Below are 12,808 nucleotides of genomic sequence, written 5' to 3'. Positions count from 1 at the left end.
TCATATCTGTGATGAAAACCAAGACACGGCATCGTCATTCCCATCAATAATTTCTTCTTGTATCTTCCTGAACATACTCGTCTGTAAATCGTCGCAAGATGTTCCCAACTTAGTGGCCAGATGGGCAGAGTAAGCATCGTTGTAGTCCAGCTTTGTTCTAGCATTCCTCCGAAAGTCCGAGCATTGTTGAAGCTCATAACGCTCAATCACTTCATTCCACTCCTCTTCAAATTCGTCGGGTTCAAGCAAGTGCGACCAAATGCATGCATTGAATTCTTTCTTGAAATCTTCGTCCCTAAGCAACCTGCCTGGAACCTTGGAAGCCAACTGAAGAGTGTCTGCTCTCTTGCGTAGTAGTTACATACAGTGTGTTCAAAAGGAAATAACAGGTTCCCTAGGTCCAGCAAATCCACTAGATCACGCGGTCTAGGGGGATCGATCTTGTGTTGTAAGTGGAGTCAAACGCCACTATATCACCAAACATATGGTAGTTCCTTTTCATCAAACCATCACACCAAAAAAGGGCAACCAACTGGTTAGCAGCATTAACTTCGTAGTGATATGTGAAGGCATCCGACAACTCCTTCTTCTTCGCCATGTCGTCCAACACCATCTGCACGTCACAACCGTGTGCGAATGCTTTGATGTCACGAGATGTGTTCCTGATATCCCCAACATTGCAACCGACAAGTTCAAATCCACCGAGGATTTCCTTCAATACCTTAAAGGTAAGTGTGGGGCCTATATTAGCCTTGGAACAGTCAAGAATGAATTTGTGATGTACGTCATCCAACTTCCGGTTAAGTGTCATAAACTGCTGATGCTCCGACTCCACCATACAATGGTTGTGAACCTCGTTGAACTCGTGAATAATATATCCCGGTATTCCTGCTTCGGAAAAGTACTTGAAGGATATACAAGCTTTACAACCACATCGCTTGGAAAACCGCCTGCGTTTAAGAGTAAAACCAGAACGTACATTCACATCGTCTTCCTCGTTCGACCTCTTGCAGCCCTCCCTATTGCATACCACAAAATACCAAGTAGTAACACCGTCCGCCGCCTTCCTCATTCCTTGTTTGCGCGTATCAAACCCAACAGCGCGGGCATACACATCATAAAACGCAAACGCAAACGCAAAATCTAGGGATTGGAACTTCTGACCAATCACAGGCTTCAATTGTGGAGAACATTCAGGTATAACAAACACTGTAAATAAAATCAAACCAACAAGCATATTAGAATTAAGTTTCATTATATGATACAAATCGAACATTACAACTAAGAAATAGTGCATTATACTTTAATATTTGAACATTACATACGTCGATTAATACCACATTGTAGCCGAGATAATAACTAAACCCTAGACAAACAAATGAAACTCGTCGACTCAACAAAATACTACGCCATAACCACCAATGACTGCTAAACCCTAGTGGATTATATTAAACTCGCACAGTACATTCAAACAAGACAACATATTAATTGTCAAAAACGACATCAGATTAAACGAGAGAACATATGGCTCAACAAACATATGCATTACATATCATAAATCGTTCATTACAGAGTCTATTATAGGCATTATATAATGCTACATGTCGATTATGTGTATAGGTTAAAATAACTCCCTAACCCAGCCGAATTGTAAACCCTACAGAATTAACTGAAACTCGTTTACTTTGAATAGAAGACGTGGTACTTACTAAGTACTACACCCTTGCCCACAAGGATTGCTAAACCCTTGGGGAATAAATGAAACTTGCGCAAAACATACAAACACGCATAGACATAAAAACGATCACAACAACTTATTTGCAATTAACCATTAATCCAACTAATCTGTATTCAACTGAGCCAATCGGATTTATAATCGATGATTGGAGAAATTTAATTACCTTCTTCCATTGTGTAGAAAACGAACTCAATCAACAATTGCTCCGAAAAAACGGTTTCCGATGAGAAACCCAAAAAAAAGTTTACGGAGAATGTTTCAGCAGCGTTAGTTGTCGACGTTGGTATGTCTTCAACGGAGAAAAAGGGAGAAAAGATTGGAGAAAAAATTACACAGAGAATAAAGCTAGAATCGTTTATTTCTGTAGAAAAAATCGATACGATCATGAGATGAGAAAATCAAGGACTTACCATAACTAACTATATTGTGTATTCCTAATCAGCCCTTTTCGTCTAATTCAATGATTAAAAATGAAGGAGCAAAATCAAGGACTTACCATATATATATATATATATATATATATATATATATATATATATATAGGGAGATGATCAAAATAAGAATGCATTTAAATCCAGAAATGCAGCCCAAATCTTGGCCCTAGGATTAGATGATCTAATGGTCAATAATTAACCCAAAACACGGAAGGTCATAATTAAGTAGTTTTAGGTCATATTATAATATTTGGGTTTATGTCATGTTAAGATCATTTTAGGTCATGCTTTGTTAACATGACCTAAAAATAAACTAACTATGACCTAAAAATGCCTTACGTATGACCGTGTTCTGCGTTTCTGTATTTAAATCTGGTCTTTATAGATCAAAACCCTATATATATAGGATTTTGATCAAAACAAAAATGGCCTTAAATAAAGAAATACAGACGGTTTATTATCCATAGGATTAGGCTTGATCATCTTAAGATTAGATTATCTAATGGCTAGATTTATTTGTCAGATTATATTAATTTAATCATTTATATTCATAAAAGGTCACTTTGGTCAATCCTTGTTTTCGTTTGTTTTGGAAGTTCCTATAATGTTGCTTATTCCTCTTTCCACTCACTCATCATCAGCGTGAGTTATGTGTGTTACAATCCATAATTTCTCACCTTCATTTCATCTATGAAGATTCATACGAGCTTTAATTCATTTGACCTTCTACTTAGTTTCCAGTTTTGTCTTCTTCTTCACAGCCTTTGAGTTTGCATTCCACAATGTGGAAAAATACATATTTCCGTTTATAACATTCAGTCGTTGCATCACTTTGTTACACTTATAGAGCTCTTGTTTCCAGATTCAATCGTTCTTCTTCACATCTAGATAATCAATCATCCCCCAATGACATTCTTGACAATACAGGTTTTGATTTTAATTTTGTTACTGTAATTTTAATAATGATTCAACCATGAATTATTTATCATTTTGTTTTAGTAATGTTACAATCATTACTTATTTATCTGTTTATTATGCCATTATTTCGTATGACTTCAATCCGCACTTAGTATGACACAATGTTATCATATTTTGTTTTTATCTTTGAGTTTTCAATAGTAGTAGTAATGATACAAGTATTACTTAGTAAAGGGGCAACTATGACATGTTTTTGTATGACTCAAATATGCACTTAGCATGACATGTTATATACTGTAACAATTTTTAGCACTACTTTATACTGCCTGTATTATTTTAGGACAATCAACCAGCCACTGATTGTCTTTGTTTTTTATTATTACAGATTTAAATACACTAGAATGCCCTATAGAGCTTAAACCTTTTGTTGGTCGTAGCTTTCCTACTTTGGACAACGCCATTGAGTTTTATGAGAACTATGGTCGATGTGTCGGTTTTGACACAAGGAAGAACGGTTCAAAGAAGGTTGATGATCTTACCATATGGTTTTACATGGTGTGTAACAGAGAAGGTGAGCAGAAATTTAGCAGGAATTGCGTCAAATTAAAAGAGAAAGAAAAACGGCGCTCGACAAGAAATTCTGAAGTTTGATACCATGTTTTCTTTTTCTTTTGAAGTAACATCAGTTCAATGTCATGTTGTTGGAAATTACTCAGTTCGGTCTGTTTTGTATCAGGCATTCTGATTTTCAGGAGTTTTATGGCATGACTCGAATATTGGATTATTATCACCCAAATTTCCCATACATTTCCATGACTCATATATTCGTTTATTATGACCCAATGACAAGAATATTTTGTATTGCTTCAGCTTGTTTGATATGAACATTTCGATCAGAATGGTATAAGACATTAGGTTACTCAGTAATGTGATGCCAGGACTCAAATGTTGGTTTATTATGCCACTAGTTGACCATAAGTTGCTATGACTCATATATTCATTTATTATCACCCATTGTATTGTATTTTTTTATCACACAGTATTTCGCATGTAGAAAACACGGAAGATGCATTACAGGTTGTTTCCGAGAGCAGTTTTACGCAACGACTAACTTTGTGGTACAGACGTCCAATTTCACGTCATTATTTGTGCAATTTTAAGTTAAATGACTGAACATTGGATGGACAAAGGCGTAGGTGTAGTTTGAGTCATATATATGTTATTGTTGGGTCATATCATCATACTGTTAATCTTTAAATTTGTAAATATCAGCAGCAAAATTGGACAGAGGACGTGTTGGGTATATCTGTTTTTAAACTAATTGGTACAATGCAGCATCAGCTGGAGTAATCGTACTAGTGCATAGAGACTCCAAAAACGAATATAGTTGAAATAATATATTGTAACAATAACAATGGTCCTCAAAACGAGAATTACAACAACATCCTCGACCTTTTCCTTCCCTTTGCTATCCTTCTTCCCAGGTGCATTTTTGTGTAAATCTTCTTCACCTGGACAGCTTGTTTCCTTCACAGATTCACGAAGGCGCTTTGAGCCTGCAAACATAAATCCAAATCAGGTAATATTACTTTTAGTTAATAGTATTAGTTGTCTTATAATGGATTAATACCTTTAGACATATCAGGTGATTCAGTTACATTGCCAGTCGCATTGGAGGTATCTGCCTTATCTCTTGTTGTTGTCTCCAATTGCAGAATTTTGAGGCTCTCCTTAGCTCTGGCTCTCTTCCCGATGATCAGTTCGTTTGCCTTGTTTAAGGACAGACCAATCCTGCCTACACCTACACAGTTATAGGCAAAATTAATTATTTTTCCAATGGCATAATACTTTCACAACGTATTTATTATAGCTGTAACTACAGCCATGATTATATAAAACTTAAAAATATAGTAAATTAGACACAGATGTTTACAAGTTGTGCATTACTCCTTGAAGTGCAATATTTATACCTTTAGAAGTGGTTGTATGAGGCATCCTGTTGCACTAAAGTAATTATGTAATGATTCGAATAAATGATTATTATGACCCAGATTACCCATACGATTTTTGACTTCAACATCTGTTTATTATGACCCAGAAACAATGAAGCTGATTGTGTTATTATTTGAGCTAAACATTTGAGTGTATTTTTTTAGGGTCACTGTCACAAGTCCTAAACAAGTATGCCATTATTCTTAGATGGAATAAGCATTACAATTTTCTTTTAAAATGTGAATGTATAACCTTTTGCAGCCTTCATTACGTTTTCTGCCACTTCGTTCCCGTTTGCGGAGGTGTCTACTCCCCCTATTAGTGCATCTGTACAATGGAACGATGTTAATACTTATAGTTAACCGTCATAAATCAACATTTGTGTAATAGAGACATCACCAAAATCATAGTAAGTTATTATTTGTGTTAAAAGTAAGTACCTTTTCCAGAATTGGAAACATGATCATCTGTTTCTTTCTCTTTTTCCACTTCTGGACTGATTTTCTTATGTGGTGATGTATCAGAAACATCAATAAATTAGTACAACATATATATCCTAGCAAGTATGACATTATTCTTAGATGATAAACTTACTGGACCCTCATCAATTTCTTGGATCATAGTAGAATAAGCATTATAGTTTCTCAAAAGATTCAACTAAGTAATACATTTTACACACTTATATAACCACATCACAGGCACCAAAGATGACTCTTTTGTTTTCCACAATAATGGGTAGTACATACACAACAGAGGGAAGAATATATGACATGTTCCAACTTAATCTCATTGTCATTACAAAACAATTGTGAAGTAGAGATATAATCACAATCATAGCAAGTTATTACTAGTTGAATAATGTAAGCACCTTTTTCAGAATTTGGAAAATCCCCAGCCGTCTCTTTCCCTTTTTCCCCTTCTGGAATGATTTTGTTATGTGGTCCCGTATCTGAAACATCAATAAATTAGCGTATAACATTACAACAACAAAGCATAAAAATATGCCTTTATTCCATACCTGGTTTCCCATATTTGTCATACCAATTCATTATTTATTAAAAATCAGAGCTACATAATGTAAAAAATCAGTAACTTTAACCTTGTTTTGTGCTGTGGCTACCAGGCCTCACTTCAGTTGAGGGTTTTGTGGAAGTTTGGCCTTTTGCTTATGAAACAAAAACCACAATTATATACCAAATTCGAAACAAAACTACATGCATCCAAATACCAGAAAGTGAAATCGACTTACCTTTCGGTGCTTTTGGGATTTGCGGGTTCTTCTTCTTCGCGTCCATTCTCTGATACACTACGCGTCGAACAACGAATTGAAGTGAAATTTTGTCCTGATTTTGTCAAATTGAAGTCAAGGGTTGAACAAATTCTTACTAACCTTTTCCGTCATGACTAGCCGATCCAAATGCTCGAGTGTCCACCATTGTTGAATTAGGTTTTTTGGTTTCCCTTCTTCGTCAATTTTCTGGACTAGGAATAGGGTTTTTGTGGAAGAAACGATTGTGTGGAAGGAGGCGATGTTTTTGTGGAGGAGACGATGAATGTATGGAGGAGACGACGATTTTTGTGGGCGGAGAGGATTTTTTGTTGAAGGATTTTTGGTTGATTTGGTGGTAGAAGAAGAAGATTTGTGGGAAATTGAAGGGATTTTGATGAAAGAGAGTGAGATTGAATGGCGCGGGAATCCAAGCACCAACTTAACGTGTGCAGTAATCACTCCCAAATCCCAATTAATCAGCGCCTAGAAAACGGAACGACGGTTCCTAATATTTCCAATTCCTAAATTACCCCTCACATGACACAGATCGGTCTTATTATGACCCATACAAAACGAGGAGTCACTACAGATCTTAGCCATTAATCACCAGATCTGACGGTCTACATATGGTCTATATTTCTATACTTAAGGACTGATTTTGGTAGATGAAGACCCTATATATATATAAATATTATATATATATATATAGATAGATAGATAGGGGTGTATTCAGATTAATGTATAAAAAGCTGTTAAAATGGAAAACTAATCTAATCCATTGATTCTTGTCATCTAATGGTCTATATTTGTGCCACATGGAATTAATTTAAACATTAAAAGAAGGCGAAAAGGGTAGAAAAGTAAGTTGACATTTTGAGTAGTTATTCTCTTTGCATAATTCACGCCTACCATGATTTATTAGTTATTTTGCATTGATTTGTTTTCCTTTCTTAATTATAAATATTTTAGTTGATTATCCTATTGATTTTGCAGCATCTTTATACACAAATATTGTTTAAATTAAGAATATTTTCGTCATTAGCTTGATTGTGTCGAATATGGTATAATAATGTACGTAATCGGTATAATAATGTACGAAAACGATATAATAATGTGAGTAAAAAAGTAGTTAAATGTTTTGCAGCACGTTGAATCCATACCATTTGGGTTTAGCAATCCATTGGGCTAGGTTGTAGTACCGACTCACTAAAGAAACCTTCACCAAGGGCAGGAAGATAAATCTTTTCCCATTGGGTTTAGTAATCCATTGGGCTAGGCATATTACCAACGCTTGCTTATAATTTCTGTTTTTATTGTTGTTTTTGATGTACGTAACCGGTTTAATAATGTACGAAAATGGTATAATAATGTACGTAAGAAGTAGGTTAATGTCTTGCAGCACGTTGGATCCATACCATTGGGGTTTAACAATCCATGATTCAATAATGTAACAAAATTCGTACACATCTACCTACATGATGTATCATGAGAAGATGCCCAAAAATCAGAAGCTCATTATGTACTAATCTACGTGGATGATGTAACTGAACGGATGTTCTTAATTCATGTTAAATATGGCATGTATAGTGTAGCAATAGTTCAAACAATGATGTAGCATCAATTTAGAGCACAATAGACCTCTTAATCAGACACAAATCCTCAAGAATGATATCAAATAATGTACATAAAAAATCAAATTATGGTTACAGAAGTTTAGAATAAACTTAAATTTGAAGAAAATTTAAGTTTTAGGGCTTTACCTTTCACGCCGCCGTCGGAGCTTTAGAGAATCGACCGATTCGTCGTCGTCTACAGCGTGAGAAACGCGTCGTGATGGTAACCGATTCTCCGTCGTCTGCAAATTCAGAAACTCGTCGAGAAGAGGAAAGAAGGTGGAGTGAGGCGGCGGTTAGGGTTCCTTATGAAAAACGATGAATGAGGGAGAAGAGAAGGTGGAAGTAATGGTGAGAGAGAGAGAGAGTGGGAGGGAATTGTATCAATTATGGAATTAAATCCCATAAATCTCGTACATGCATTTAGGAATAGGAACCGCCTCATTATTTGATTACTAAATTGCCCTTTAATGTAGTAAAACACTAACATAATGTACCGACTAACCATTAATCTAAGCCATCCGATTAATCTATCCAATGGATTATATTAGTACTATGTTTTACACTAAGGGGATATATATATATATAGGTTTGTGTTAAAATGACAATGTGACACCGCTTATACAACAATATTATAAACGCTACACAGCAATATTACAAACACTACACAACAATCTATAGATTGTTGTATAGTATGTCGGATATTGCTGTTCAAGAAAAATTGTTGTTTAAAGACCAGCACATTGCTGGTACAAATGATTGGCTAGAAATGGTGGTATGGTGTTATTTTAAGGGGTGGTGGCACCCTAACATGCCCATATATATATATATATATATATATATATATATATATATATATATATGTAGGTTTAACTGTCATGCTACAACTTACTGAAATTTATTAGCATTATCGAATATACTGAGGAAATTGAGCTCTCATATAGAGTTTAGTATGAACAGCGAGTCAATTGGTATTCTTTTCAAAACTATAAAATTTATAAAATGTCGATAGTAATTCAGGTTAGCAATTGTTTATCATATATTTGTGTGGTGCGAACAATTATTGTGGGCTCGTTGTTAATTAGGCCCCAACTGTGGATTCACTTATAAGTTACTCAAACTTTAAAATAAAGAAAATAAACAATGAAATCACAATACTATGTTTTCTTTTCTCAAGCTAATATATACTACTATTTCAGTATGTCAATATAAATACGACAATTAATTTGCAACATTTTCCAATTAATTTGAAATGACACGTACTCGCTTCGATAATTGTTGAATTAATAATATGTCTAATATCCGATATTTCCTAAAACTCACTCACTCACTTAAACAAAGTGGCCCGTCTGGCTAACGCTTATACCATTAAAATATTTAAAATCTTCACGGGTTCAAACCCTGTCACGTGTTGGGAGACTTTCCGATCAAACAGGATTAGTCGGATTTCGCCAAACAGCCTGCATTCGGTACACATTTGGTCAAACTAAAAAAATAATAAAAATGTTTAGAAATGAAATTCACAAAATTAATAGTCTGTCTTCTTTTGTCACATTCAGTATTATACATATGTGAATTTTTATATTAAAAATGACATATCATTATGTTATCATGTCACCATAATTACCTATAATATGGTCCCATCCAAATGAGGTCAGTGGGCTTTGAAAAGGGCCCATTTAACTTGCCGGTGGGTAAACAAATAATCATCTACTACTAATTATTTACTCTTTTTATTTTCTTTTTCATTTTCGAATGTATGCATGTAATTTACAAATTCACCGTTATAATAAAGGCATGTAATAATAGATATATGAGCTCATTATTTGGTGACCTTTGAGTTAGGTGACTGCCAATCCTTTATACATACATGCTCTATTATTAACGTGACATTAAATTGTGCGTGCGTGCGTGCGTGTTTTTTTATGGTACTAAGAAATATTGGTAAACGTAATTTGAGAATGCATTGTGGATACACTTTATTTATGGTGGTGTTCAGTTTGCAAGATAAAATAATACCAAGATACAATCTAGAATTGAGTCGTGAGATTATTTTAGTTATAGGAGTTAGCTATGACTAATTATCCCATGATTATTCATTTAGGATTGAGTTGTGTGGTTGAATCTCATGAAACAAGCACATTACAAATTTAATCCCGGATACAATCTTGCAAACCGAACACCCCCTACGTGTATTGTGTAATAATCATCGTGCTATTGGAACTTGGAAGAGCAAACTATTAGCTAATAATAACATTACTACAAGAATCTTTAATTTATGCGTATATTCGTTCTAAAATACAACGTATTCCTTCACCTCAAATTCAATTATTAAATGTAACTTTTTTTTAACTTCCTAAAAGAAGAGAATATTACTAGTATAAAGTTTGGTATCAAATCTCGCCGCGATCACGATCTTGTAACTAAAATCTTATTTACTCTTTTTTTTTATGATTACTTGTTTTTTTTTGTATTTATATTGTCTTAATCAAGTGGTTCAATAATGATAAATTTTGGAGTTGTAAAATCACGTCCCTGATCAGAAGAATCTAAAAATACCTTTATATATGAGGTGGTTTCCTAAGTTGATGGGACAAAACACCTAACATGATTAGCAAAAAAGTTTGGAGAAATATCGAACACGTGAAATGGCAACTCTTTTTTAACCTATTGGTTTTATTTTTTCCTACAGGTATAATATACGACATCAATTAAAGCATTACTATATTATGCATATAAGCAAAAATATATAAATCATCATAATATGTGAATCTACAATAGACTTGTCGAATAATTATGCACAATCATGTTAAATGACTGGCAGATCTAACTATTTCAATTTAAAATTAATTTAAATTAGATTAAATTAAATTATAACTATAGACTATGAATTTAGGTTCGATATGTAAATTCCCCCTTATGTGAATAATGAAAATAATGGGTGTAGAAAAAGACGCAAGTTTTGGAAATAAGTGAACGGGATGGGGATGATTTATTTTAAGAATTATACTATGAATATTCGGTGGGATATTGCACGCCATTCAATACACGATAATAAATATATATATACTACTGCTACTAATAATTCGATCGACCTATGGATTGTAACTTCGAAAAATAAATTGCTTAGAATTTATTCATGGAGTGAAAGGAGTAATGGAAATAAGTTGGCAGACACAAAAGTCCCATCTTTACCCTAATAATTAATTGAAGTTAGCCCTGCATCTTATAGATGCTCAAGTTGTTTGTTGTGAATAAATAAATAAACGGCTAATTGTATATATTTTATTTATTTCTTTGAAAATTTATAAGTTAGATCTAATTAGTGGACGTGGGAACAATCTTGATATGGAATTTCGACAACCAACCATAATTAAATTTGTTCGACCATTTCTTTTGTTTGAAATTCTTATCTACTTCATTTGTTTTCACATACTTGTGTTTCCCTTTTTCTTTCTTTTAGTAGTATTTTATTTCGATGGAGAAAGTGTGAAAATGAGGACCGTAGCATGTTGGTGTGACTTGAGGCCGTATATCCAGTGACTTTGTCAACGTGTTTCCAAGAAATTGTCAATGGTTAATTAAATAATTAGGCACCTAATGAATGATTAATTATTCATACATGTAATTAAGTTACATAATGTAACTCCATGTCTCATAATATAATAATGCAGAGTTGGTCTCCAACTAAGAGGACTGGGTGGTTGGCTTGTATTGGTAAACATTTCAATATACTACTACATTTAAATGCAGCCTTTAATACTAGTATCATAATAGTTACCAAAGTTTATTTAGTATGCTTTGCGATTTGAATTTTGTAGTACTATGTGGCTATGTGCTTTAAAAAGATGCTACATGAATTTTTATTTATTTTTATAAAACCTCCACCTTTTTTATAACTTGTTTGCGATCGAACGGCACAGAATTGTGGATAGAACTTCAAAATACACACAGTGCTGACGTCAGACGATATTTGGATTATATAAAACCAAACGGATAAATTCTAACGTAATAAGCGGCGAAATTACGCCTTTTTATTCCCAATTTACCCTTGTACACAATTTCGTAATAAACAAATTTATTTAGTGCGACCGTAATATCGTGATTCAGTTGTAGAACGCAACTACAACCCATTTTTATATAAAAATAAAAGTGGTGCTCAATTGATTATTTAGAACGTGACATTATAGTTTTGAATAAATAATGTAAATATTGTTTACTCCACTTCTTAGGTATAAATCATTAGCTTAATCTTTTCTTATCCATTACGGTATTACTAATTCGTACGAAGCCTAAAATATGATGCGGACCCAACTAATTATCAATTAATTGAAATTATGTCCGTTTTAATATGAATGGAGGAAAATGGAATGACTAATACTACTACTCTTCTATTTTATTTTATTGTTTAGCAGGAGTAGTATATTTTTTTTCTTTTGAATCATCTCTTAGTTTTAAGGAAAGTTTCATTTGAAAATATGTACTTCCATATTTTATGTTATCTCATGGGTCAATATGATATAACTAGAATAAGATCGCATTTTATGAGTTCAAATCAAATCGGAAATTTGATAACAAAAATTGTTGAGGCGCTTGAATATTCGATACATGTCTGATTCAAATTGCTCTTTTCTATCAGGTGACTTGAGAAAGCTTTTGTATAGTGTTTAAGTATATGCCTGCCTGCGCATTATTTTAAGAGCATGCACAATGCATACTCATTGTTCCATTCCGAAGATACGAGACGGGGCAAGGACGTGTTCCCAAGAGATAGAGGGGACTGCCCCCGGCCAAAGAGGAGCAGCCGTTACTTCATTTGCCCAACTTTTATTAATCTATTTCT

The 12,808-nt window shown here is 33.9% G+C and overlaps 2 protein-coding genes across 2 annotated transcripts; both read right to left on the bottom strand.

Moving 5' to 3' along the window:
* Positions 1-1,911, bottom strand: LOC125189339 (protein FAR1-RELATED SEQUENCE 5-like). The gene is made up of 3 exons (XM_048086624.1): positions 1,902-1,911; positions 422-1,209; positions 1-345 (listed from the first exon to the last, which is right to left on the bottom strand). Exons 1-3 carry the CDS (start codon positions 1,909-1,911, stop codon positions 1-3), a joined length of 1,143 nt encoding a protein of 380 aa, XP_047942581.1.
* Positions 1,912-4,404: 2,493 nt separating this feature from the next.
* Positions 4,405-6,631, bottom strand: LOC125186656. Its single transcript, XM_048083070.1, has 7 exons — positions 6,473-6,631; positions 6,332-6,388; positions 6,182-6,247; positions 5,951-6,031; positions 5,335-5,409; positions 4,721-4,891; positions 4,405-4,646 (listed from the first exon to the last, which is right to left on the bottom strand). Exons 1-7 carry the CDS (start codon positions 6,516-6,518, stop codon positions 4,408-4,410), a joined length of 735 nt encoding a protein of 244 aa, XP_047939027.1. The 5' UTR covers positions 6,519-6,631; the 3' UTR covers positions 4,405-4,407.
* Positions 6,632-12,808: the final 6,177 nt, after the last annotated feature.

Source organism: Salvia hispanica, chromosome 5 (assembly GCF_023119035.1).
Source record: "Salvia hispanica cultivar TCC Black 2014 chromosome 5, UniMelb_Shisp_WGS_1.0, whole genome shotgun sequence".
Classification (NCBI taxonomy): domain Eukaryota; kingdom Viridiplantae; phylum Streptophyta; class Magnoliopsida; order Lamiales; family Lamiaceae; genus Salvia; species Salvia hispanica.
The sequence above is the reverse complement of the archived record's forward strand: the minus strand, read 5'-3'. Positions and strand labels throughout refer to the sequence as shown.